The sequence below is a fragment of the Schistocerca nitens genome, chromosome 2, assembly GCF_023898315.1.
Source record: "Schistocerca nitens isolate TAMUIC-IGC-003100 chromosome 2, iqSchNite1.1, whole genome shotgun sequence".
Lineage (NCBI taxonomy): Eukaryota > Metazoa > Arthropoda > Insecta > Orthoptera > Acrididae > Schistocerca > Schistocerca nitens.
The window spans coordinates 570,842,802-570,869,661 of NC_064615.1; the positions used below are offsets into that span (position 1 = coordinate 570,842,802).

The following is a 26,860-nucleotide window of genomic DNA, read 5'->3' on the forward strand; positions in this document are numbered from 1 at the left end:
ATGATCCATAGTCTTCCATTTATTCCTGTTCATTGGTTATCAGTAAGTAGTCTGGAGAGCTTTGGTATCTTTAGAAACTGCCTTTCGTGTAGTAATTATCATTGCTTTCTTCCAACTGGCGTACCTTAGGTAATTTCATTTCTTGTCATTTGCTGAAGGTGAAGATGTATTTCATTTCATTCCTGTGGGGTGATAACCTTTTCAGTTATGGAAGTGCACTACTAATTTCAATGATACATAATGTGTTTTTGTTTTTGTGACTTATCTTCCTTTTTCTCTTGAGGTTTTCTGTAACAGCATTGTATGGCGTATTTCAGTGGGGTTACTTATGTTTCTTCTGTGGGTCGGTGTGCACCCGATTTCCTTTTCGTGGTATGCAGTAGATCCTACAGTAAAGAGTCTAGGAGAGCTCTTTGTGTTTCCATTGCCTTGTAACATTGTGCCCATCCTCAAAGGTTCCCATTCTGTGGTTCTGTTTGAGAATTATACAGAAATGTTATCAGATTTGTCAGGAAGTGGAGCTGGAGTTGGAGCTGGAAACGGAAATTTTTCTTGGGGTTCAGACCACATCGCACCCGTCGTTCGTGTATGAGGAAGAGGAAATGAAGTATCAAAGGCTAACGTTTAATCCTGAAACGTGACTGCTATTTCGCTTTGTTTCACTACTACCGCCGCAGTTGTTAAATGAAATTTCCAAAGCTGCTTACAAGAGTCTGTCAGTGTAGATATCTTCAGACGACACACGGCATGCTGACAGTAATGTCACATGGAGTGCTGTGGAGTGGCGGCTAATCACTTCTTGTCCGATGAAATTTTGAAAGAACTGGATTTCATTTTAAGCAGTTGTGTGAAATACCTAAACGGGGCGGACGCAGATATAAAAGATGCATGCTGCTTTAATGGCTGGTCGCTCGATTCTCTTGCGTGTAGGGAACACATTACCGTTGTGGTTTTCTACATTAACTTGGAAGAAGTCATTGAACTTCCGGTGTTGCAGTAGTGGGTGATAAATTCATTCATTTTATAGAAAGTTTGCTCGACCGGTATATCAGTATTATGCGAATGGAGTTGAGCTTCGTACCCATGTGGGTGATGATTATACGTTCATTCATGATCTCTTTTTGTACAATACTTACGCAGCCTCTGTCAGCTGGACTCAAATCAGTTAAGTGACTGAATATCTCTCTATCGAGCACTATCATCGAGTGTTGCAAAAATTTGCAACTGGTTTGTTGTCCTTTGTGGAACATCAGGTGCTATGATTTCCTCACTCTTTGCACTAATGTTTCATGAATTAGATATGTTGTTACCTCTTAATATTTCCGTTGCTTGTGGTATTTCGTAATTTCTTTGTGGATTAATAATTTTGCTGTTACTCAGCTAGTGTACCTTATATGCCAATTTTGTTTTACAAATATAATCGATATAAGCCTATAGCCCGCACTGCTATGCGTATGACCCTGTTCAGCCGTAATTTCCGCTCCATGTATCTTGCGTTACTAGCCGCATGGCAATTTTTTTTCATCATCTGTATTTTTCAGAGTCACAAGTTAAGTGACAATGTGCAGTGAAATGAAAAGTACTGGTGCTTTTTCTTGTGCCTTTGTCTCGCGAAATTTGTATGTCGTAAAACTGAGACGAGTATTGGATAACAGTCCGGTATTCATCTAGTGTGATGTGGGAAACTGCCTAAAAACCACTTCCAGAGTGACCTACGCACCCACCCTTGTCGTTAATCCGCTGTACGTATTCGATTCGGGGCCTGCGCGCCTCTCCGTCTCGGAAGCGGCGCTGTAGCAAGCATGGCTATACAAGCCAGTTAGGTGATCGTCGGCAGCCCCTTTCTTTCAATTGGAATCAAGCTGCCTCTCATTAAATGCTGAATCAGAATGCTTATGTCTTGCAGTCATTGGCGTTTTCTATTTTGTGTACTTTTCAGTATATATTCATATAGGAAGAAGGAAGGAACATATACTGAGTTTAACGTCCTGTCGACATCGAGGGAGCACGAGCTTGGATGGTGTGAAGGATGGGGCAGTCAATCGGCTGTCCCCTTTCTAAGGAACCATCCCGGCCTTCGCCTATTATGATTTAGGGAAATCACGGCAAACTTAAATTTGGTTGGCCGGATGCTGGTTTGAACCGTCGTCCTCCCGTGAACGAGTCCGGTGTGATAACCGCTGCGCCACCTTGCTCGGTATGTTCATATAGGATATCTTATTATGTAGGTTGTACTTACAGGTGCTTTGTTCTGAAGATTTCTACTAGGGAGAATGTATGTAACAGATTGAGATTAGTTTTATGTTTCAAAAACAAGCAGAGGTAGATCAGTGAAGGAATGTTAAGTAAGTGCTGTGGACACGTGATTCGCCTTATTTAAAAGGGGACCACTGACTAGCTGGATTCGATAGGGTCGATAGCCCTAGCTCAAGCTGAACGTGATGGTCAGACACTACCACAGTACTGTGTAACGGTGAAGAAATATATTACAATGTTGAAAAATTTGGTTCCTTCACTGTTGTCTAATTAAATACAAAAAAGAAAGAAGACAAGACTCAGTCAGAGGTCCTGGGTGCTCAACAACTGTAACAATACTTAAATGACAGAAATTTTGTCTGCACTACTTCTAGGCCTTTTCTAAATATACCTCTCCAATTTGGGATTTTTGAACTGTGCATTCGCTATTATCAGCTGAATGTAATGTAGAGCTACGCTACTATTTGCCCCCTCTCACACCTACTATCAGGCCGATATTCTGCTTTAAGTTCATCTATAGGACTTTCCACTACCATAGCGTTTCAATCAGTCATGGTTGTTAGATTTTGATCTCCATTTACGGGAGACATTATGTTCAATATCCTTACACAGTTTTTCTATCTCCTCATCTTCTGCATGTGACGTCTACATCTACACCTGCGTGATTACTCTGCTATTCACAATGAAGTGCCTGGCAGAGGATTCAGTGAACCACCTTCAAGCTGACTCTCCACCGTTCCACTCTCGAACGGCACGCGGGAAAAACGAGCACTTAAATTTTTCGGTGCGAGCCGTGATTTCTCTTATTTGATCGTGATGATCATTTCTCCCTATGCAGGTGGGTGACAACAGAATGTTTTCGCAATCGGAAGAGAAAACAGGTGATTGATATGTCATGTGAAGATCCTATTTCGCGTTAATACAAAACTAGTCGCCCTTCTTTGTACTTTTTCGATGTCATCCGTCAGTCCCACCTGATGCGAACCCCACACCGCACAGCAATACTCCAGAACAGGGCGGACAAGCGTGGTGTAAGCAGTCTCTTTAGTAGACCTGTTGCACCTTCTCAGTGTTCTGCCAATGAATCGCAGTCTTTGGTTTGATCCACCCACAATATTATCTACGAGATCGTTCCAATTTAGGTTATTCGTGATTGTAATCCCAAAGTATTTAGTTGAATTTACAGCGTTCAGATTTGTGTGACTTATCGCGTAATCGAAATTTAGCTGATTTCTTTTAGTACTCATGTGAATAACTTCGCACTTTTTCTTATACAGGGTAACTGCCACTTTTCACACGATACAGATATCTTATCTAAATCATTTTGCAAGTCGTTTTGATCATCTGATCACTTAACAAGACAGTAAATGACAGCATCACCGGCAAACAATCTAAGATGGCTACTCAGATTCTCTCCTATATCGTTAATATAGATCAGGAACAATAGAGGGCCTATAACACTTCCTTGGGGAACGCCGGATATTACTTCTGTTTTACTCGATGACTTTCCGTCTATTACTACGAATTGTGACCTTTCTGACAGGAAATCACTAATCGAGTCGCACAACTGAGGCGATACTCCCAAGGCACGCAGTTTGGTTAGAAGACACTTGTGAGGATCGGTGTCGAAAGACGTAGACATGTATAAATGAAGAGCACCCCTGTAACTGAAATGTGAGTAGCTGCTCACTCTCATCCCTATCTTCCCAGTCATAACTAATGCTGCTCCCTTTATGTGGTTTTCTCGTGCTGTTGATATTGCTTTGTATTCGTCTCAGTAGAAATCGTTATTTTGTTTCCATTTCATTTCGCTAGCACTCACTATACCTGCAAGGGGCGTTGAAAAGTAAGGCAACACTTTCTTTCTCGACCAGTTTCCGTTGAAAAAATGCGGAATTCCTTGTCGGACATCGTGGAATATTTTCGCTGCAAGCCTTATTGTTTCATGTACCATAGATATCGGAACTATATTTACTCTTCAAAATGGCGTCTGTAACGGAGCTGCGTTCCAAGCAGAGAGCTGTTATTGACTTTCTTTTCACGAAAAACCAGAGCGTCACAGATATATTCGTTGGCGCTTGCAGAATGTCTGCGGAGAGCTGGTACTGAACAAAAGCATGGTGTGTCGCTGAGAGAGGCGTCTGTCGTCATCTATACTAGGTCGCGCAAACCTGCCCTATCTCCCGCGTACCGGCAGGCTGCACACAGTTGTGATTGCTGCAATGTTCGAACGTGGGGACACTCATTCGAGGTGATCGCTCGATCACAATCAAAAACCTCACTGAAGAAGTGGACGCCCCTGTTGGTAGTGCAGACACACTCGTGTAACAGTTGGGCTACTCAAAGGTGTGTGCCCACTGTGTTCCTCACTGCCTAACAGAAGACAATAAAGAGCAAAGGAGGACCATCTGTTTAACCTGATGAAGTATATATTCCTCGAGAAGCAGTTCGTGAATGATGACGATGACACTCATGCGGCAAGATCTTGATTCCGACGTCGACCAGTACTGTGGTATAATGCGGGCGGGCATACAGGCCCTTCCAGTAAGGTAGCGTAAGGCGGTCGCATTGAGCAGAGGTTTATGTTCGAAAACAGTGTTTTCTAGACAAAGGAGTACGTAATAGTATGGTGTATTGGAATCCTGATTAAAACCGACCTGCTTTCAAAAAAAAAAAAAAAAGTTTTGCATTACTTGTTGAATACCCCTCATATACTGATCCATCGCATTTCACTTATCAGTTTTGATGTTAGCTTACCTACCATAGATTTCTTATATCCCACACTTCATCTTGCCATGTCGTTGGTTATTCAATCCCTTGGGCAGTCCCCTCCCGGGGATCCGAATAGATATCTAATCCGGGATATTTTGTGAATCGAGGGATCATCATCAGAGCTTTCAGGTGTATTCTACATACATCAAAAAAAGTTTTGCATCACCTCGGCTCCGAGAGTTCCGGAACCTGTACAGAAAATTGGTTTAGAGATCAACATGAACATCATTCCCCCCCTTTTTATTGCTCACGAAAACCACACAATGCGTGTTGTACCACCACACAGGGAGAGCTTCAGAGGTGTCCAGATTGCTGTACACATCAGTACCTCTAACACCCAGTAGCACGTCATCTTGCACTGATGCATGCCTGTGTTTGTGGTGGCATACTATCCACTAGCTCATCAAGACACTTTTGGTCTAGATTTTCCCACTCCTCAACGGCGACCCGGCGTAGATCCCTCCATAAACAGCCCTTTTCAATCTATACCAGGCATGTTCGGTAGGGTTCATGTAAGGAGAACATGCTGACCACTATAGTCGAGCAATGTCGTTATCCTGCAGGAAGTCATTGACAAGGTTGGTCATTGACAAGATGGGGGCGCGATTTGTCGTCCATGAAGACGGATACCCCGCCAATATGCAGCCGATACGGTTGCACCATCGGTCGGAGGATGGCATTCACGGTATAGTTCAGCCATTACGGCGGCTTCCATGACCACCAGCGGCGTACGTCGGCCCCACATAATGCCACTCCAAAGCAGCAGGGAACCTCCACCATGCTGCACTCGCTGGACAGTGCATCTAAGGCGTTCAGCCTCACCGGGTTGCCTCCAAACACGTCTCCGGTGATTGTCTTGTTGAAGACATATGCGACTCTCATCGGTGAATAGAACGTGACACCAATCCCAAGCGGTCCATTCGACATGTTGTTGGGCCCATCTGTACCGCGCTGCATTGTGTCGAGGTTGCGAAGGTAGACCTCGCCATGGACGTCGGAAGTGAAGCTGCGCATCATGCAGCCTATTGCGCACAGTTTGACTCGTAACGTCCTGTGGCTGCAAGAAAAGCATTATTCAACATGGTGGCGTTGCTGCCAGGGTTCCTTCGAGCCATAATCCGTAGTTTCTCTTTGGCGTTCTGAGCGAGGCATGTCATCGACAGTTCTTGTCTCTCTGTATCTCCTCCATGTCAGAATAACATCGCTTTGGTTTACTCCGAGACACCTGGACACTTCCCTTAATACGAGTCCTTCCTACACAAAGTAACAATACAGGCGCGATCGAAACGCGGTAGTAACCGTCTAGGCATGGTTGAACTACAGACAACATGAGCGTGTACCTCCTTCCTGGTGGAATGACTAGAACTGATCGGTTGTCGGACCCCCTCCGTCTAATAGAAGCTGCTCATGCATGGTTTTTTACATCTTTGGGTGGGTTTAGTGACATGTCTGAACAGTCAAACGGTCTGTGTCTCTGATATAATATCCACAGTCAACGTCTATCTTCAGGAGTTCTGGGAAGCGGGGTGATGCAAAAGTTTATTGATGTGTACTTATGTAAGGAAAGATTTAGTGGCATATTTTAATGATTGTTGTGTGTGGGAAGATAGTATGACCCCGTCTGTAAGAAGCGAGAACGTCTAACCGCATGGGATAGCATAGTAGCTTGCCGTGATTGCAGTTGCTCACATTGATTGGGACTGTCATTTCAATATGGAATCGCTGGGTTCAAGATATCCATGAACAACACCATGCAGGGTCTTTATGGTCCCATGTGATTAGCATGCAAAAAGACCGACACCGTCACACTCATTCCCAAGCCACTAGCACGTGGAAGGACCGATATCACGTTCGCCCGTCCGTTCAGGATCACCCAGACACGTCATGTACATTGTATTAGGCAATGGTCTTGTGTGTAGCTAAACTAGTATCCACATGGAAGGCGATATGACGTCTGGTGCATCACATACAGTCAACATGGCGACGATTGTCACTGTAGTACAGACGGGGACGACGGGAGTGGTGCAGCCAATTATAGCACTACAACCTAGAGTGGTACTACACCGACTTTTCAGTCAAATTATGGTTTTTCGCACGGCATCGCCATTATCTTGCAAGGTATGCAGAGAACTTCTGTGAGGCTTGGAGGGTTGGAGTCAGGTATTGGCTGCAGTGAAGTTGTGAGAATGGGTCGTGAGTCAAGAGTGAATAGCTCAGCTGGTAAGAAACTTGCCAGTGATAGTGTTCTGGGTTCGGGTCCCGTTCCAACTTATAGATGAAATCTGCAAGGAAGTTTCATGACGGCGGGCACTCCGCCGGCAAGGGTAAAGATTCATTCTATAAACTGATGGTGATCAAACAATTCAACAGCAACGCGAGATCAGACGATAGAATTCAACTGTAAAACAAGTTGCGGTGGTGTAATGGTTAGCATTTTCACAGAGCAAGACCGCACTGCAGTTCCTTCTCTAAATCCTCGCACAAACGAAAAAATGGCTGACATCGAAATAAGTGTCCAAGGAATAGAAAAGCAACTGCAATCACTCAACAGAGCACTGGACCTGACGGGATACCAATTCGATTCTACACAGAGTACGTGAAAGAACTTGCCCCCCTTCTAACAGCCGTGTACCGCAAGTCTCTAGACGAACGGAAGGTTCCAAATGATTGGAAAAGAGCACAGGTAGTCCCAGTCTTCAAGAAGGGTCGTCGAGCAGATGCGCAAAAATATAGACCTATATGTCTGACGTCGATATGTTGTAGAATTTTAAAACATGTTTTTTGCTCGAGTATCATGTCGTTTTTGGAAACCCAGAATCGACTCTGTAGTAATCAACATGGATTCCGGAAACAGCGATCGTGTGAGACCCAACGCGCTTTATTTGTTCATGAGACCCAGAAAATATTAGATACAGGCTCCCAGGTAGATGCTATTTTCCTTGACTTCCGGAAGGCGTTCGATACTGTTCCGCACTGTCGCCTGATAAACAAAGTAAGAGCCTACGGAATATCAGACCAGCTGTGTGGCTGGATTGAAGTGTTTTTAGCAAACAGAACACAGCATGTTGTTATCAATGGAGAGACGTCTACAGACGTTAAAGTAACCTCTGGCGTGCCACAGGGGAGTGTTATGGGACCATTGCTTTTCACAATATATATAAATGACCTAGTAGATAGTGTCGGAAGTTCCGTGCGGCTTTTCGCGGATGATGCTGTAGTATACAGAGAAGTTGCAGCATTAGAAAATTGTAGCTAAATGCAGGAAGATCTGCAGCGGATAGGCACTCGGTGCAGGGAGTGGCAACTGACCCTTAACACAGGCAAATTTAATGTATTGCGAATACATAGAAAGAAGGATCCTTTATTGTATGATTATATGATAGCGGAACAAACGCTGGTAGCAGTTACTTCTGTAAAATATCTGGGAGTATGCGAGCGGAACGATTTGAAGTGGAATGATCATATAAAATTAATTGTTGGTAAAGCGGGTACCAGGCTGAGATTCATTGAAAGAGTCCTTAGAAAATGTAGTCCATCAACAAAGGAGGTAGCCAGCCGCGGTGGTCTAGCGGTTCTAGGCGCGCAGTCCGGAACCGCGCGACTGCTAGGGTCGCAGGTTCGAATCCTGCCTCGGGCATGGATGTGTGAGATGTCCTTAGGTTAGTTAGGTTTAAGTAGTTCTAAGTTCTAGGGGACTAATGACCACAGATGTTAAGTCCCATAGTGCTCAGAACCATTTGAACCATTTTTTTAACAAAGGAGGTGGCTTACAAAACACTCGTTCGACCTATACCTGAGTATTGCTCATCAGTGTGGGATCCGTACCAGATCGGGTTGACGGAGGAGATAGAGAACATCCAAAGAAGAGCGGCGCGTTTCGTCACAGGGTTATTTGGTAACCGTGATAGCGTTACGGACATGTTTAGCAAACTCAATTGGCAGACTCTACAAGAGAGGCGCTCTGCAACTCAGTGTAGCTTGGTTGGTTCAAATGGCTCTGAGCACTATGGGACTCAACTGCTGAGGTCATTAGTCCCCTAGAACTTAGAACTAGTTAAACCTAACTAACCTAAGGACATCACAAACATCCATGCCCGAGGCAGGATTCGAACCTGCGACCATAGCGGTCCTGCGGTTCCAGACTGCAGCGCCTTTAACCGCACGGCCACTTCGGCCGGCTGGTGTAGCTTGCTCGCCAGGTTTCGAGAGGGTGCGTTTCTGGATGAGGTATCGAATATATTGCTTCCCCCTCCTTATACCTCCCGAGGAGATCACGAATGTAAAATTAGAGGGTATCGAGCGCGCACGGAGGCTTTCAGACAGTCGTTCTTCCCGCATACCGTACGCGACTGGAACAGAAAAGGGAGGTAATGACAGTGGCACGTAAAGTGCCCTCCGCCACACACCGTTGAGTGGCTTGCGGAGTATAAATGTAGATGTAGATGTAGAAGTAAATGAATCTAGCTTCTATTGAGAACAGCAGTCAACTGTATTTTAAACGTGCAGTATAAGGCGTAACAGGCCTTAAGAAGTGAAACAAATTTCAATACTATGCAGCTATCGGATGGTATCCCCTGACGGAATAAATAAAATAGAGATTTAAAGGCAATAAATATGCGTATGTGGAGAAGAGCTACAAAAGGATTCAAAAAAAGTCGAGTGACTCAGAGTTAAAAAGGAACTGCTGAGAAAGTATCAGTGGTTTGATCTTCAGCAGTTAATATCGGAAGGTACAGACGACTGGAAATGTCATCGGTAAAAGATGACGATAATTTTTGTTAACATTATGAAGATCTGGCTATCCACTTGAAATCGTCAAATAAAAGACTTTATCAAAACGGAAAAATTACCGGGAGTCAGCCATCTGATCTACATTTGAATGAGTTTTGCCCAAATTCAAATATTCTGCCAACGATTCTGGGCAGTTAACAATCTATATGCCGGCTTTGTGGCCGAGCGGTTCTAGGCGCTTCAGTCTTCAACCGCGCGACTGCTACGGTCGCAGGTTCGAATCCTGCCTTGGGCATGGATGTGTGTGATGTCCTTAGGTTAGTTAGGTTTAAGTAGTTCTAAGTTCTAGGGGACTGATAACCTCACATTATCTACATGTTACAAACTTACATCGTTCCTTGAAAACAACGTAAATATCGGCCTTTCCCAAAGAAATATCCCTCGCCATAGGGTTGGGTGAACACAGCTCATTACATTAAAACATGATAAGTTAGAATCAGTGGTACACGATCTAATGAGTCGGAATATTATCGTTGTTCTGTTTTGTGGACTTGATTTAACAAGGACGTGAATATATTCCAATAACTTATCTAATTTTTGTTGTTTTTCTAGATAAATCGTTAACTGGACGGGAAAAAAAATTAAACCATCATTGCTCCCATGCTGTATGTTGTCATGGAGACCTTTCAGAGAAATCTAGCTATATTATTGATCATCTATGTCCAATACTCAAACGATCATTGTCTCAAGGCGACTGGAAGAATTCGTCCTTCGTAAGTCAGGCACCTAAAGAAGATGGAGGAAGGATAACGACCGCCGCTAGATTTACCAAGTCTCTGTTAGCTGTGGGGCACCACCTTTTGCGCCCCAGTGAGAAAACGGCCGCTCTGCTCCATACGTCACGTTAGAGATATCCTGAAGGCAGTTCTCTCTGCAATGGTTTGAAGAGCACGGGCATTGACATTTCCGGGGAGTTGAAACAGCAAGTTACAGCCGTAGCCATGACAAAAGCAAGCAGTTCGAGTCCGTAAATATCACGTTTGCAACGTTCATGGATCTGTGTAATTCACCGCGCTGGCTAATATTGGAATTACGGCTTCTTCCTCTACATGAAGACCCGCTGATCATACAGGTTGACTGATTCATTCGTTTCTACCAGTCAGTTGTACTTCGTTTGCCACCGTCCCATGTACACAAGACGCAAGTCGCATTGAACTAATAACGGCTGCTGAAAGATATAAGTAAGTTACGCTAAGCTTACACACACAGCTTCCTGTACGTAAAACCCTTCCTCATTCCAAACAGATTATGCACGATCTCATTAAGTCTATCAGTTGACGGAATCACACACAGTGGGACTGAATATTGAAATGCAATGAAAGACTCAATAGGGTGCAAAATGTACGTCACATCCATATATATTAAAAATGGATCTATACGTATAAGCGCGCATGTTCCACATCTCCTCCTATACCCCTGGGCCAATTTCAAGCAAACTGTGTATCGCTTATTGTCTGGAAACAGTTACTGTCGGGGTAAGAACCACCTACCTCTCATGACGTCATAAACAATCCGATGCATGAAAAACTGTCGCATCATTTATGACGCTTAAATTTATTACTTCTGTGCCACTAATTCTGTGAGAAATAAATTTCGCAGACAGTATCCTGATATTCATGGGACCTTTATGGTCTGAGGAACGTTTTCGTGGCGGTCTCTGGGTGATCTCATCAGTCTGGAAGGCTCAATGGATCAACATACGTATGCGTCTATTTTGGAGACCAAGTCCACCTCTACATGCAGTTTGTTTTTCCTCTGCACGGTGGCATCTGCCGGCTTGAAACGTGTCACACAGCTCCCTGGAGCGTTTACCGTACTCCTCTGACCACCAAACCCTTGGATTTAAACTTAATCGAGAATTTGAGTAGTACCTCGATTGGGCTGTTCGCTCCTTGGATCCTCAACCGTGAAACCTGGGGCAGCTGGCCACCGCATTGGACTCGGTAAGGCTCCACATACCTGTCGATGCCTTCCAGAACTTCATCGACGCTCTTCTTGCACCTATCGCAGCTGGCCGCGCTGCAATAGTTGGGTATTCAGGCTTTTGACCGGTGGGCAAATTAAAGAAAGTGGACTGTTAGTAGGAATCTAACTTTCGATAAACGGATAGGCTATTATGAACAAACCGTCCCTTGTCTTTTCAGTCACAATATGAGTTGACAAGTTTGTAAAAGTTTTGTAGCGAAAGTGTTGGAACTTAGGTATAGCGCAGCATAAGCTAAAGGAGAGTCCACAAGTCATCGAATAGAAGTCCACATTTCTACTAGGTTACCCGTTCAACTTTTAATTGGTATCTTCTCTTATCTTCAAACCAAATGGGGGTTCTTTGACTGTAAAACCGTATTACATTCGTTCCTAAAGAGGAGAAGACGACTGGAAGTACACCTGTAAATTCTCATTGTTAAACGAGTTACAGGGTGGGATAATTTGAATGGTAGCCCATAGTAAAGCTTTGCTATGTTTACGCCCTCAAATACGATTTAATCGAATAATATTGGACAGGATGTTCTCCAGCAATGTGGCAGCGTGACACAACGCTTATCTGAACCCATCAGGGATTTGGCACGATTCCGGCGATAATGCCGGCCGAAGTGGCCGAGCGTTTCTAGGCGCTACAGTCTGGGACCGCGCGACCGCTACGGTCGCAGGTTCGAATCCTGCCTCGGGCATGGATGTGTGTGATGTCCTTAGGTTAGTTAGGTTTAAGTAGTTCTACGTTCTAGGGGACTGATGACCTCAGAAGTTAAGTCCCATAGTGCTCAGAGCCATTTGAACCATTTGAACCGGCGATAATATGTGGACGTAATACGTAATCTCTATGACTGATTATGAACAAAGGTAGTGTATATATTTGCTGGAGTCAAAATATCAGTTAAACGAAGCTACTTTGCACATTTAATGAAGAGATACTATCGACACCATTATTACATAGGTTTAGTGTGAGTACAAATGATTTTGTTTCTTCGTTTACGTTATAAACTGGAGAGGAATGGTTAATAAAATATGACTGTGCTTTGTTGATACTTAATTAGTTAACAAAGAAACCAAGTCTATTCAGAGCAATAACGTCTCCTTTGAAATACCAAAAGTAAGGCAACAGGTAACTACATCACACTGTTGTTCCAGCAGGAGAGCGGCAATGAGCGTTTGACGGCCAGGTGCAGAATGTGTGTGAAGGTCTGGATACTCACCACAGCCGGTTTCGTCCTCCTGATCAGGGCAGTTGGGTTCGCGATCACAGCGTCGTACCAGGTCGATGCAAGAGTTACTGCACCGGAATTCATTTGGGAGGCAACCTGAAAGCAAAGAAGAAGAAACACTTGTTACGGTGCAGTATATTACATCAAACAAGTTACAACTGTTTCAACGAAAAACAACAATTAAACAATAAATGCAACAGAGACGGAAAAGGAGTCAAGTGTGAAATACAAACATAGTCATAAGAAAATGTGCGGAAAGACAGTAAAAGATTGCATTCTGGGTACTACATGGATCACCCTCTGGTTAACCATTTACCAAAACTCTACGATATTGAAGTGCCTGAGTTATTCCAATCACGATGCAAGGTTCCTTTGGACATGCACGCGTCTGCCGATACCGGGCAAGCGACTTCCAAGTACAACGTCTGACCAGTACGGGAATATACATAATGGATGTACGAGTACTGGTCGTAGACGCATGGCTGACGACGACGAATGGAAGTTTGGGCCTGCCCGCGAGTCGTGCACGGATAGCCAACTGGTAAGGCGACCGCTTGCGATAAATAGGAAATCCGGGTTCGAGTCCCGGTCCGCCACAAATTTTCTACAGCTGGCATCTTAGAAACATGTCTGTGTGTGTGGGATGGGAGTCGGGCAGTGAAGGGGAAACGGGGACTACATGTCATTAATTTTGAGCGGTGGCGTCCCTAAATGACGGGCAAAAAGTTCTCATTACTTTCATCTCGCCCATATTGCCGAAGATATTCTTCTTAGTATATGTGCTCATATGTAAGCCCATCAAAGTACAGTAAAGAGTGAAAAATGGTATCAAATCATTCGAAAGACAGTAAAAGATTGCATTAACAATGACGATATTCGCTTGCAGAAAAAGGAAAAACAAATTATGAAATTATCGAGAAAGGACCTCACAATATAAATATTATCTTCTTGTTTCACTATCTTCATTTCAAATCTTCTGCCGCAAGCGTTACCTGTGACCAGCTTTCCGAGAGAAACGAACTCATCCCGCTGTTATAGTTGTATATTTAATAAAAGTTTACGCTCGTATACAGGTCTACAAAATCAGTCTTATTTCTCCGTAGATACCTACCGAAATAAAAATTACTTTCTAGTCTTTATGGAAGCGTTTCTCTAAGAAAGCTATGAATAGTAGCGCAAAATACGAGGCACTTTTTCTTTAATTGTATGGCGAACTTGAGTCGTGTTGAATTCAAGGAACTACTTTGCATTACTTCTCCATGGTCATTCTCTGCACCTTGTTATCGTTACCGGGAAAGGAGGTTTATTTTCTCTGGGGGAAGTAAGTCTAAGTGCTTCTTTCCCAGAAGCGAAAAGCATCAAAGAGAGATATTGTCGTCTCGGTCGGAAGCCGTTAGAAGGATTCCGGAGACGCAAACACAAGTCTGGAGATCTGACAAGAAGTGAAGCACGATGAGAAGAGATCGCTTCTTAAATGATACTCGGAATAGCAAGTTCAGAGAAGCGACGAGACGTCTTACAATCTGTAGCCAATGTTGTTATCTCAACATCCACATACTTGGATCTCCAGAGACTGCAAACAGTGATAGAGGAAACTGGGTAATTTTCTGCAGTCGTTAAGTGTGCGTCCGTAAAATGTTTGTAATAGGTGTCAACTTGCCTGTTGCTGATGAAGAAACAAACTGTCAATGAGACATGTCAATGTAATACCGAGCGCAGCAGTTGCGACATATTAAGAATATTACCTCAAGTGGCTTGGGGACACTCTCTAAACTCAAACCAGTATTGGCTCTGAGCACTATGGGACTTAACATCTGAGGTCATCAGTCCCTTAGAACTTAGAACTACTTAAAACTAACTAACCTAAGGACATCTCACACATCCATGCCCGAGGCAGGATGCGAACTTGCGACCGTAGCGGTCGCGCGGTTCCAGACTGTAGCGCCTAGAACAGCTCGGCCACTCCGGTCGGCTTAAACCAGTATTATTAGGCTGGAATTTTAACCCTCTTTCTCACTAAAACAAGTTCATTAGCCCTCGTACCATATCTCCAGAGCAGGGAACAGCCCGTTGCGTGTCTGAGAAACGCTGCATGCTACGATACCGTCCTCCTTTCGGCACTCGGTCCAGGAACGGTATATCAGTCTCCTAACAATTTACCTTTTATTGGTACCTGTAGTTTGTTTTCCCATGTTTTTTTTCTCATTTATTAGGATATTTTGCCTAGCAGACCACAATCGGTGTTTTTTTACAGTGCTTGAGAGCAGTAACCGTATCATGTTTACAGACATTGCACGGAGTTTGATGTACCGGTATTGAAAAGCTAGAAAGTCGAAAAGGCCCGTCTGAAGGGGCATCTTATATAGGAGTCATTAGTGTGTAAGACATTTCATGAATTGATGGTTGAATGTCTACGATTCACTGCGCTGCATCACCGTATGTTTCAGAATGTTAGCTTACAACATCAGATGAACAACTTAAATATTTTCACTGACGTATAAGCAACTTGTGTTTGCTACAGAATCTTTGAACATATTCTCAGTTCGAATATAATAAACTGTCTTGAGACTAAGAAGCGTATGTGCACGGATCAGCATGGTCTTAGAAAGCATCGCTCGTACGAAATTCAGCTTGCCCTTCTCTCGCGATATACTTAGAACTACGGATGAAGGGCAACATGCTGATTCTATATTTCTAGATATGCGGAAAGCATTTGACACGGTGTCCCATTGCAGGCTGTTAACGAACGTACGAGTACGCGGAATAAGTTCAGACGTATGTGAGTGGCTCGAAGACTTCTTAAATAATAGAACCCAGTATGCTGCTCTCGACGGCGAGTGTTCATCGGAGACAATGGTATTTTTAGGAGTGTCCCATGGAAGTGTGATAGGACCGCTAGTGTTCTCTATATACATAAATGATTTGGCTCACAGAGTGAGTAGCAATCTGCTGTTTGCTGATGATGCCGTGGTGTACGGTAACGTGTCGAAGTTGAGTGAATGTAGGAGTATACAAGACGACTGAGACGAAAATTCCTGTTGGTTTGGTGAATGGCAGCTGGCCCCAAATGTGTAAAAATTTACGTTAATGCGGATAAGCAGGAAGAACAAACCTGTAACGTTCGGATGTGGTATTACTAGGGTCTTGTTTGACGCAGTCAGTTCTTTTAAATATATGTGCATAGCGTTGCAAAGCGATATGAGGTGGAACCAGCATGTGAAATCTGTGGTAGGGAAAGCGAATGTTCGACTTCTGTTTACTGGGAGAATTTTAGGAAAGAGTGGTTCACTTGCAAATGAGACTCAATATAGAACGCTGGTACGACCTACTCTTCAGTACTGCTTGAGGTTTGGGGAGCCGTGCAAGGGGGAAGGGATTGAAGGAAAACACCGAAGCAATTCAGAGGTGGGCTGCTAGATTTGTTACCGGCAGGTGCGAACAACAAGTAAGTGTTCCGGAGATGCTTCGGCAACTCAGATGGGAGGGAAAGCGACATTATTGTCAGAGAAACATTATTGATGAAATTTAGAGAACCGGCATTTGAAGCTGACTGCCAATCGATTCTACTGCCGCCAACATACATTGCGTGTAAGGACCATGAAGATAAGGTACGAGAAATTAGGGCTCATACGGAGTCAGACAGTCATCTTTCCCTCCCTCTATTTGAGAGTGGAATAGGGAAGGAAATGACTAGAAGTGGTTCAGGGTACCCTTCGCCACGGTGGCTGGCCCACTATCTATGTAGATGTAGATTTAGCTAACAAGGGACAATTTTTTGGAGCCTCGCTATGAAACGTAAGGTGAAGCATAGTGCGAGTAGGTCAGATTTTATTCTCTCAATGTGTCCAGAAAAATTTACCACACAAAATGTAGCAGTAAGCGAAAGAGACTACTGCAAGCGGCACATCATAACGTGGCGAGAAGAGCAAGGTACTTTGGCAGTTAATATTGGAGAACTTGTAGGTTATTTATATTGAGTTAATGAGTTATCCTGTATTATTCACTGACCTGTAGCAATCTGTTGCAGTACACACTTGCCGCAGAAGAAACAGGTAACTTGTTTCTGTTGTAAGCTATTTTATACCAGAATTAAAAGACTAACACTAAAAACGCATTCCTGTTTGTCATATAACCGTATGTGCACCCTGCAGGCTCCAAGCCACAAAATTATTCTAAGGTTCACCACGGTCTGAATAATTTACAAAGTAAAGAAATATTTCACTACATATGAAAGTTGTTCACAGCCACAGCTGAATCTGACACTTTATTGTAAGTAGGTCTTGAGTCAATTATCGTTTTATTTTGTAATCTCAGAATCACGCATTAAAAGCACAAGAAATCTTAGTCTTGGTGTACGGGGAATTTATGCATATCTCATACACATGTCGTCTGATCTTTTCATTAACGAAGTATCATTAGAGCTAGACGACTGTTCGTAATGAGAATGACTGGCTACTTTTTAATACTACACGTATCAAAATAATAATTTTGAAACGTGAATATTTGCTTGCTTCACTTCTGCTAAACGGCTTTACATACGTGGCTCTGAACCAATATCCAAATAAAATAGAATCACATAGATTTTAAGAAGATTGTATTAAGTATTATCTGCTACTGTGATCTCTAAATACCACAATTAATATCAGCTGAATAAAGTAATAAAACTGAAATAATTCTACTTCTCATACTAATAATACTCTGATAATTCTTCTTCTGCAAAGTTTGTTCATCTACATGTAATATTGTACACATGTTAATGATAGAGAAATACGTTGTTTTCTTCGCTTATGTTTTCGGTGTACATCTCTGGTTTAAGGCTGCAAACATCTTGTAGTACATTGCCCATAGTTCAACAGAAAGCTTCCAGTGATGTATTTATTTCCTGAACCACCACTCACAGTACGTTTTCACTTTCGGTGTACAGTTTCTCGTGCGCATTGCATTATCTGACCCAGCGAAATTAGAGATTGTGGAAAAGTTAAAGTTTGTAATTCATCTTTTAAAATCTAGAAAACAAATTAAATTTCAGTTGTGCCGTCCCTCAGAACCCGTGAATATCTCAGAATATGGTCTACCAATGCGCTCGAATGCAATGAGAATGCCTGCAACAACGTTCCTAGTGATATCAATAATAAATTTTTTGGTGTTGGGATTCAAATGTAGCGAACTCCGGTGGATGCAATAAACGTGGGATGAAGCATTACGTTGAAGATCGAAACAGAAGGCATAAAATGAAGATATCTGCAGTCTACGCGACACCAAGCAAGAGCAAGTAATTGAGCCTAGGCATATTCACATGGACTGTACTTCGTCTGCAACCATAGCGAAATGTTTGGAGTCCAACTATAGCGATTTAACACCTTACTGTCTCTGATTGTATTTCACAAGGTGTTTATTTTAATCCTCTTATAACACTACTGCTTCGCTTGTTATACCGGCATGAAGTTTAGCCTAGTGACGACAAGATTTATTTCTATCACAAGGCAGCCACGTATAACACTACTGCCGTAGTAAATTTGCCAAATATGGTCTAAACTTGCAGTAAATGTTAGTTTAGAAAATTGACCGAGATTACCTAACGGAAAGATTGGTATTGAACCTTAATTTCGTAATAATAGCTGTAGGTAGACAGAAGAAAGAAACAATTTTGCAAGAAGTAACAGCAACTGATTACTGTTAAATGAAATAGTTGTACGGTCGCCAGCCTAATTAGGCATATTAATGTAAAAACATTATTTACAAAGAACCTATTTTTACTAATTCAAAACGAACTTCCATTAAATACTGTTCTGTGAAGTGCCATGAACACGCCCAATTGGACAAATTACACAGTGAATAGCTTTAGCAGTAAAGCAGTCACGAGATTTGCAAATGAGCCCTTTCTCTTGTTTACTTTAATCACTGCTTTTGCCTTTAACTAATATAATCTAAACTTGCTCTTCACAACCCACACAAGACCAGATAGCACATGATAATAGTCAAGTACAATTAATACAAACATTTACTATACAAAAGCAATAAGGAGACACAGCATACAAACCTTCTACCTTTGCTTGTCAATAATCATTTCAAGATTCACTAGCTAGAAACCTACTAATCTGATTTATCCTACCTCTTGTGAAGCGAGTAGTTTTAAAAACAACTTTAAAGCAACAAACAATAGAACACTTTTGTTTTCCAAGTAATACTCTTTCCTAAACTGCTGTTTAAGTTCAGTCTCTAGTTAAGTTTCAAAATACTCTCTCTTATATGTATGAAAAACAAGTAAATTTTACACTGCACATTAAGAGTACTGGCATAACTTTGCCACACATCAAATAAAACGCACTGTAAAACTGTTAATGTTTTTTATGTAAAGGACACTCTCGGATTTCATCACTTAAAGGAGAGGGTACTACTTGGATAAGTGCATAGGACGGACACATGGTTCAAACACATTTTGATTATTAGGATTATATTTTCACAGAACCAAACACAACATGACTGGTTCATACAGTAATACATTTCTGACCTTTCGTATGTGTGACGAAATGGTTGCACAGACTTGGTGGCGAGCATGTGGCGGCTAGGTGGTCTATCCATTGGCAATAATTAGCTCTCTTTACCTCTTTTTGGCGTTGTTAATACCACTTTTAGAGCTTTTCCCAAATCGAGAGCACCCTTTTACAGCGGCGTATTAAAATACGAGGTCTTTCTATTCCAACTGCAATACGGTAAGGCTCACTCGGCAACTGCTGTGTTTACTCATTAGTTACTTACTACCGACTGACTACTCACTCACTTGCTGCCCAGACTGAGCGCCACATCCACCTTTTCCCAGCCTGCCAACTCACTTCCGTTGCAGAGGGGAACTACTTTGGGCTTCTCTTTATACAGTAGAGAGTCACTATGTATGAACCATTTATTACATAGGTGCCAGAAAACATATTTTTAAAAAACTCATTATTTAAACATAGTAAGACGTCAACACAAATATACATAATTAAATACCACATCCCTCCAAATAATACAAAGAACTTAACTTGCAAAGAGTAAACATGTCACACTACATTTCCACTTCTTTACAGTAGATCAAAGACATCACATAGTATACAATATACACTTGACATTATGCAGAATTAATCAGTACAAGTTATTAACAATATTGATTGTAGTGCTACACTGTCTGTCTCTTTCTATCTATATACACACACACACACAAACACACACACACAAACAGACACACACACACACACGCATTCCCCAAACCTTCATCCGTATATGCTTTTGACACGTGTATTGAACAAAGCTCTTCTTGCCTCTCTGTGCTTCTACCTCTTTCTCCCTCTGTCCATTCACCTATTCCTGACCCTTTCTTTGTCCATTTGTCCCCCCCCCCTCTCCAGCTATATCTTCCATCCCACTTCCTCTGGCTATATCCTCCATCTATGCATCCACCTCTTCCATTCACACCTGACTGACAGCTAACTCACTGCAACTTTCACCTTTCCGTATATTTTGAAGTCTAAGATGTCGACTGAGCAGAAGAAAAAAGTTTTTGGCCCCTATTTTCGGACAGGAATTTACGGCTGTGAGACACGACATTAAACGAAGTCATTGTTACAAAAGTAATAGTAATTGGGCTACACAAAGAAAGACAGAAAGAGAGCAGTTGATATCAGATACACAACAAAGGTCAGTGACATAATAGAACGAGTGAACCTCATGAAAATGGCAGAGGTCTAGTCATGACGTCCAGAGAAAAGACGACAGGTGGTCCAAACATGTACTAGGTAGGAGCCGAATTTTACCAAAAAGACCACGGGGAAAACCACCGTACTGATGGGACACAGACGTAAGAAAGACATCTGAATTCAACTGGCAAAAGGAAGCTGAAGATAGGCAGATTTCGAAAAATCTGCTGCGATCCAATAATGCACACCGACTCAAAGAGGCCATATAATCAAGTATCCAAACTGTCTCAAATATATATATATATATATATATATATATATATATATATATATATATATGTGTGTGTAGGGTGAGTCACTACCTATTACCACCTTTACCACCTAGAATAACTCCGAAAGCGTGAGCATGATAACTGCCGTTAAGTTTGTGGGACAAATGTTGCATGAGACAACGGGGGCCATAATATTCAGATATATGAAGATAACCTTTTTCTTTGATGGGAAACTATAGTTAGGTAATTATTTTCTGATAGCTGCTATAAAGACGCTTATGTCCTTTAGCGAATCTGTGACCATGTTTGCCACCAATAAATTACTCTTGTCTTAGTCATCACTGTTTCTTTTTACTTTTTACTCCTCATGATACATTCCGCTCTCAGTATCATCAGATCTGTGGCACAATACGTAACACGAGAAAAGAGGGAAAGGTTTTTTTTTTTGTACAGTGACGCAATATATAAAATATTACGTAAAACGAGATGGAGAAACAAGTGTCTGTACATGTCGCAATACGTTGAGTTACATACGTAAGTGGAGACATCTTACCTAGTGAACGAGAAACATTCTTCTTTAACATCGGTGACGGAACTGGCTCTTGCCATTCGGCACATTATAAAGTAAACGTCTTCTGCTACAAGATGGCGTTAGAGACACCGTGTAGACCAAATCATAAAATATCTTTGACATGTGAATGCTTAATTGCAATTCATGTGTAAGTCGCTATTAATTATTCTACAATGTTTAAATAGTGGATCACATTTTTCAGGATGTGAGTAGACGTGTACTTAGATCCTATGCAAATTGCGTAGCTAAGCTTGACATCAGATATTTAAAAATACAGTACTTTGTCAAGACGTCAAGCTACGCATGGATGGCTATTTTGAATACAAGAGGGAGAAGGAACCTTTGTTACAAAAACCTGCAATGTTAACTAAAGTGTAAGGGAACAGGAACCTTTGTTACGACTACCTACTGGAAAGATCTTCTGTGCTAACACGAGTAATGTGAAACATCTGGTATGGTGTTAGCAAATTAGATGAAATCTCAGGCAAATACACCCCATATTCAATGTCAAGTACTGAAAAATTTACACACTATAACAAAACAAGTTTTGGAGACTAGATACTGTGTAGTCAGTTCGTACTTAAAGGTGTAGTATTAGCTGATGTTTATTTCAGTTGATATTCTGATATAGGATGTGCTCTATGCCGTCGAATTGTAAACAGTATTTGTTACTTTATTGACACTAGTTTTGTAGTCAGTAGACTGAGCAGTGCTCATAGAGTAGTGGTGTGCTGCTCTGGCCTCACATGGCTCTGTGGAGCTCAATTACGGTGTGTAACTGTCCTTCAGAGCAGTAGTTTTTGTTGCTTAAAATATTTGGGTTTTTACCATTAGATGGTACTTTGGACGAGGATATTGCTTCGAATGCACTACACCGCTTGCTTAGTTAATGATTTCAGAAACGTACTCTCATGTGCCTTACTGTAAGAAACTTTCAAATGCGACGTATCGATTATTTGTGTGTTGATCGTCGTAGTCCCATATGAGATACACACAACAAACATTTGTTGTACAGTGAAGGCTTTCTCGAAAGGATATCATAGTTGATGTTGAGAATTCCAGCCTGTATGGCTGGATCGAAGAAATACTGCCGGCCGGTGTGGCCGAGCGGTTCTAGGCGCTTCAGTCTCGAACCGCGCGACCGCTACGGTCGCAGGTTCGAATCCTGCCTCAGGCATGGAAGTGTGTTATGTCCTTAGGTTAGTTAGATTTAAGTAATTCTACGCATAAGGGACTGATGACCTCAGCTGTTAGGTCCCATAGTGCTCAGAGCCATTTCGAAGAAGTACTTCAGTCCCTGACGTTTCGTCCAGAGCTGCGCTGGACATCTTCGGAGGTGTTTCTGGCGAGGCTCACTCTAGCCAGCTGACGAGTCAGGCGCCGGAGAGCGACATAAATATTAAAACATTTGTTAGTTTTTATTCTTTAATTGCACCATTGTCACTGTTTAACATAAATTAATAAATTATCACCTAGTCTCATGGTGACTTTTTTTATTCTTGAAGAGGCATATTTTCATAATATTCTATCCAGTTCATTTTGCTGATTAATCGTTATCTGCCATTCTTTAAAACGTTGCAGTGGCTGAAATTCTTCGGTATCAGTGAACGGAACCGTATGTGCGTCGTCTGACCTTTTGTCTGAGTCATTATTCGTTTGCGTCACTCTCTCGGATAATTCTTCGACACGTTTAGCAATAGTCATCATCAACTGATTTTGCGTCTTTGAAATTTCAGTGTTAGTCTGTAACTGTAATGCCTCGACATTCTGTGCTAATTCCTTGCAATTCTTGTTGTGCAGTCCGTCACCTCAACTGAACAATATCAACAGCCTGTACATGATTAAGTCTGGACTCAAGATTATTAATAGTAGACTTGAGTTCCTCGCATACCTGTGTTTGTAACCTTTGTGACATTTCCTCGAATTTACGATTCAGATTGTCGTTAATCTTTTCCTTAGCTTCTTTGATCTCTCTACGAAGTTCATTAATGGATCTTCTAATCTCACCAAGATGAGATGTTATTATTTGTGTAACATTATTATTGAAAGAGAGGAAGACAAAATTATTTTGCTCTTTAAAAGTGGAAGCGATACCTGAATCTCTCATAACAAAATCGGATTGCGGCACGGCATTTTGATCTCGTGATTTACAGGTATTTCCCTGCATTCATTGACCATGACAAGCAAATAATAGCCTGCACTCATATTATTCACAATGCTGTTCGAAAGTTCCCTGCCTTCATTATCCCAGGAAGAATGTTCTACTCCATGTCTCAAATTTTCCGAAACATCGTTTGAAGCTACCTCCACCGTCTTGTCCATTCCTGCCTATGCTCTAGTTTTCTTTGAAAATTACACAAAATGCAAATAACTATCTTAACACAATGTCGTTAACATCACTATTACAAGATAAATACTGAACTAGAACATTCCTGAAATAAAAAGTTTGAATTAATGCATAGCAGCGCGCAAGCAACACAAAATGCTATGCCGCAACCACTGATGAAGTGCTAATGCATAATATTTTGCAACTGCAATAGCAACACGAAGCATCTCTAACTGCGAAATCGTCCGACGACACGAACTCCTGGCAGAAAGATGCAACTTAATTTATTTTAAATTTCGGATTGCTTTCCACAAACCATTAAGAAATCAATTCTCAAGTATCTGACTGCGAGTTTTAAAATGATCTCTAACAACTCCTAATAACTGTTCCACAATTCTGCTATAAGCAACGGACTACTTACTTCGTCTTGCCGGTATAACTGCGTGATCAGCAACAAGCTAAAATTGTTTCAAAAGCAATCGATGCATAGTACAATGCATGGTCATATAATTGCAATAATATTGCCATATTTTTTAAATAAAGAAACTGGATCATTTGGAGGGGTTTGGTCAACTAGCCTTAAACGGTGTAAAAAAATGAAAGAAACCAATAATGACTTTAGTTTACTATATTCGCAAAACAGTTCGTTTAAACAGTGACAAAATTTACACATACTTTAATTATTCCATAATATCTACACTCAGTAAACACGGCTCTGGCCAAAACAAAGATACGAATATTACACTCAGTGTATGCTCAAGCAAATCTGACAAAATCCCTTCAGTGCGCAAGCAAGCAACAACTAACTGGAACAAAAAGGTAAATTGTCAAAATTTCTCAATTAATGCCAGGTCTCGTCCGCTGCTACTAGCACCAGCAGGGCAGGCTGCGACCTCTCAAGTCGCGTTGCTTCTCTCCTCCGTAGGCTGCGTCCAACGACTTCGACTCCTCTCAACAACTGTTCGCTGGCTACTACTCGCGATTGTAACATCTCAGACTCAGAGTTTGTGTATGCACTTCACAGCAGAGCCACTGGTCCACTGTGTAAAGATGTATTAAAGTCCAACTTTCATACTTCCAAATGTATCATAAAACTAGAAACTTTAGACATATCGCAAATAATCAACACAGAATGTCTCAAATCAGTGATACAAGCCTAAGCTCTTTACTGTGTCCAAACCAACGTGAAAACATTTGACAGTAATAGCTCATTTTACAGATGTAAATATTTTGTACCAAAACTTTCTTTGAAGGTTAACATGTAAAACTTTTGCAGAAGGGAAGCAAACAAACCCACTGCAGATGGCACAGAACGTGCTGAAACACATCTGGGTGAAGACAAAACTACGAAGGTGCCCTACATAAGGCGGAATTCCTCTTCAGTATTTGGCAAGCACGTAAATAAGAAGTAGAACTGCAACATTCACAAGATCATTATCGGTCGATATTTCTGTAGGGCACTTCGAGGACCATGTTGTGTCCATGCCATGTCAAGTAGTCTCTCTTTTTCTCGTTGTCCCTCTCCCCTGCTTCTATTCCGCCTTTGTTTCTCTATTTTTCTCTTCCACTCTGCCTCTTCACACTCTATTTCTCTCCCCCCCCCCTCCCTCTCTCTCTCCGTCTTCCTCCACCCCTCTCTCTCTCCCACTCCCTCCCCTCCCTCTCTGTCTCTCTCTCTCTCTCTCTCAAAGCCTGTCAACATGAAAAGCGTCGAAATGCACTGTGCTCTCTCTGCCGATATGGGGATAGTGATAAAGTGCACTCTATGAAGGAGGGCGCTGCAGATTACAGTCCTCTTTTATGTGGAGTCTTTTGGACGTCGTATTCAATGTAATCCCGGCTATTAACGTGTGTTGATCTGACGTTGAAAGGCCCTTGCAATTCTGCGCTACAACTGCCAAAATTTTAGGAATGTGGGACAGTTCGAATCACCATCGGGTTTCTCGCTATCGCCACATTCTGGGGACTTTAATGGTAAACAGAAACAGCAAGGAATCACCGTCATGCCGATATACGAAGTGTTAAAAAAACTCTCAGCTGTAGCATGTATCAAATAATCTATATAGAAATATCGGTGTCACCTATACGTCAGGTACATGTTCCGGCAATTGCTCGGAAAACGAAAAGTGCACATCCTGTTTTCTTTTATTAAGAGTTTAGAGGCTGTGGATCCATACAGAAACAAAATTTTAAGAATCCCATACGTCAGCGAGCATTAATCAGTCGTTCCACCTTGAGAAATTCTGTTCGTTGTCTTACGGACTTCTCAAAAGGCGATAAAAGTATTACATGTACTGAAACCTGTGTCTACATGTAAAAATGGCACTAAAGAGGTTCAAATGGCTCTGAGCACTATGGGACTTAACTTCGGAGGTCATCAGTCCCCTAGAATTCGAACTACTTAAACCTAACTAACCTCAGGACATCACACACATCCACGTCCGAGGCAGGATTCGAACCTGCGACCGTAGCGGTCGCGCGGATGCAGACTGTAGCGCCCAGAACCGCTCGGCCACACCGACAGGCGCACTAAGGAGGCACATGTTCACTGTTGTAATTTTTATTTGCTTTAAAGATATAACTGGCAACGGCCTTGCCGCAGTGGATACACCGGTTCCCGTGAGATCACGGAAGTTAAGCGCTGTCGGACGTGGTCGCACTTGAATGGGTGACCATCCAGGCCGCCATGCGCTGCTGCAATTCTTCGGGGTGCACTCAGCCTAGTGATGCCAATTGAGGAGCTACTCGACCGAACAGTAGCGGCATAGAATACCATCATAACGACCGGGAGAGCGGTGTGCTGACCCCACGCCCCTCCTATCAGCATCCTCTACGGAGGATGACATGGCGGTCGGATGGTCCCGGTAGGCCACTCGTGGCCTGAAGAGGGAGTGCTTTTTCTTTTTTTTTTTAAAGATATAACTCGCAACTACCTCCCACACTTACAGAATTTCCTGTAATTTATTTATAAATGTAGAAATACGAAGTATAAATTATGC

At 42.2% G+C, this 26,860-nt stretch overlaps 1 protein-coding gene across 1 annotated transcript in view; it reads right to left on the reverse strand.

The window, feature by feature from the left end:
* Positions 1 to 14,044, reverse strand: part of LOC126235164 (G-protein coupled receptor GRL101-like) — a 412,667-nt gene extending 398,623 nt beyond the window's left edge. The window contains exons 1-2 of the mRNA XM_049943896.1: positions 14,041 to 14,044; positions 13,011 to 13,115 (exon numbers count right to left, since the gene is read on the reverse strand). Of these exons, the coding sequence (XP_049799853.1) occupies positions 13,011 to 13,115; positions 14,041 to 14,044 (109 nt within the window). The remainder of the gene's footprint in view (positions 1 to 13,010; positions 13,116 to 14,040) is intronic.
* Between the last annotated feature and the right edge of the window lie 12,816 nt (positions 14,045 to 26,860).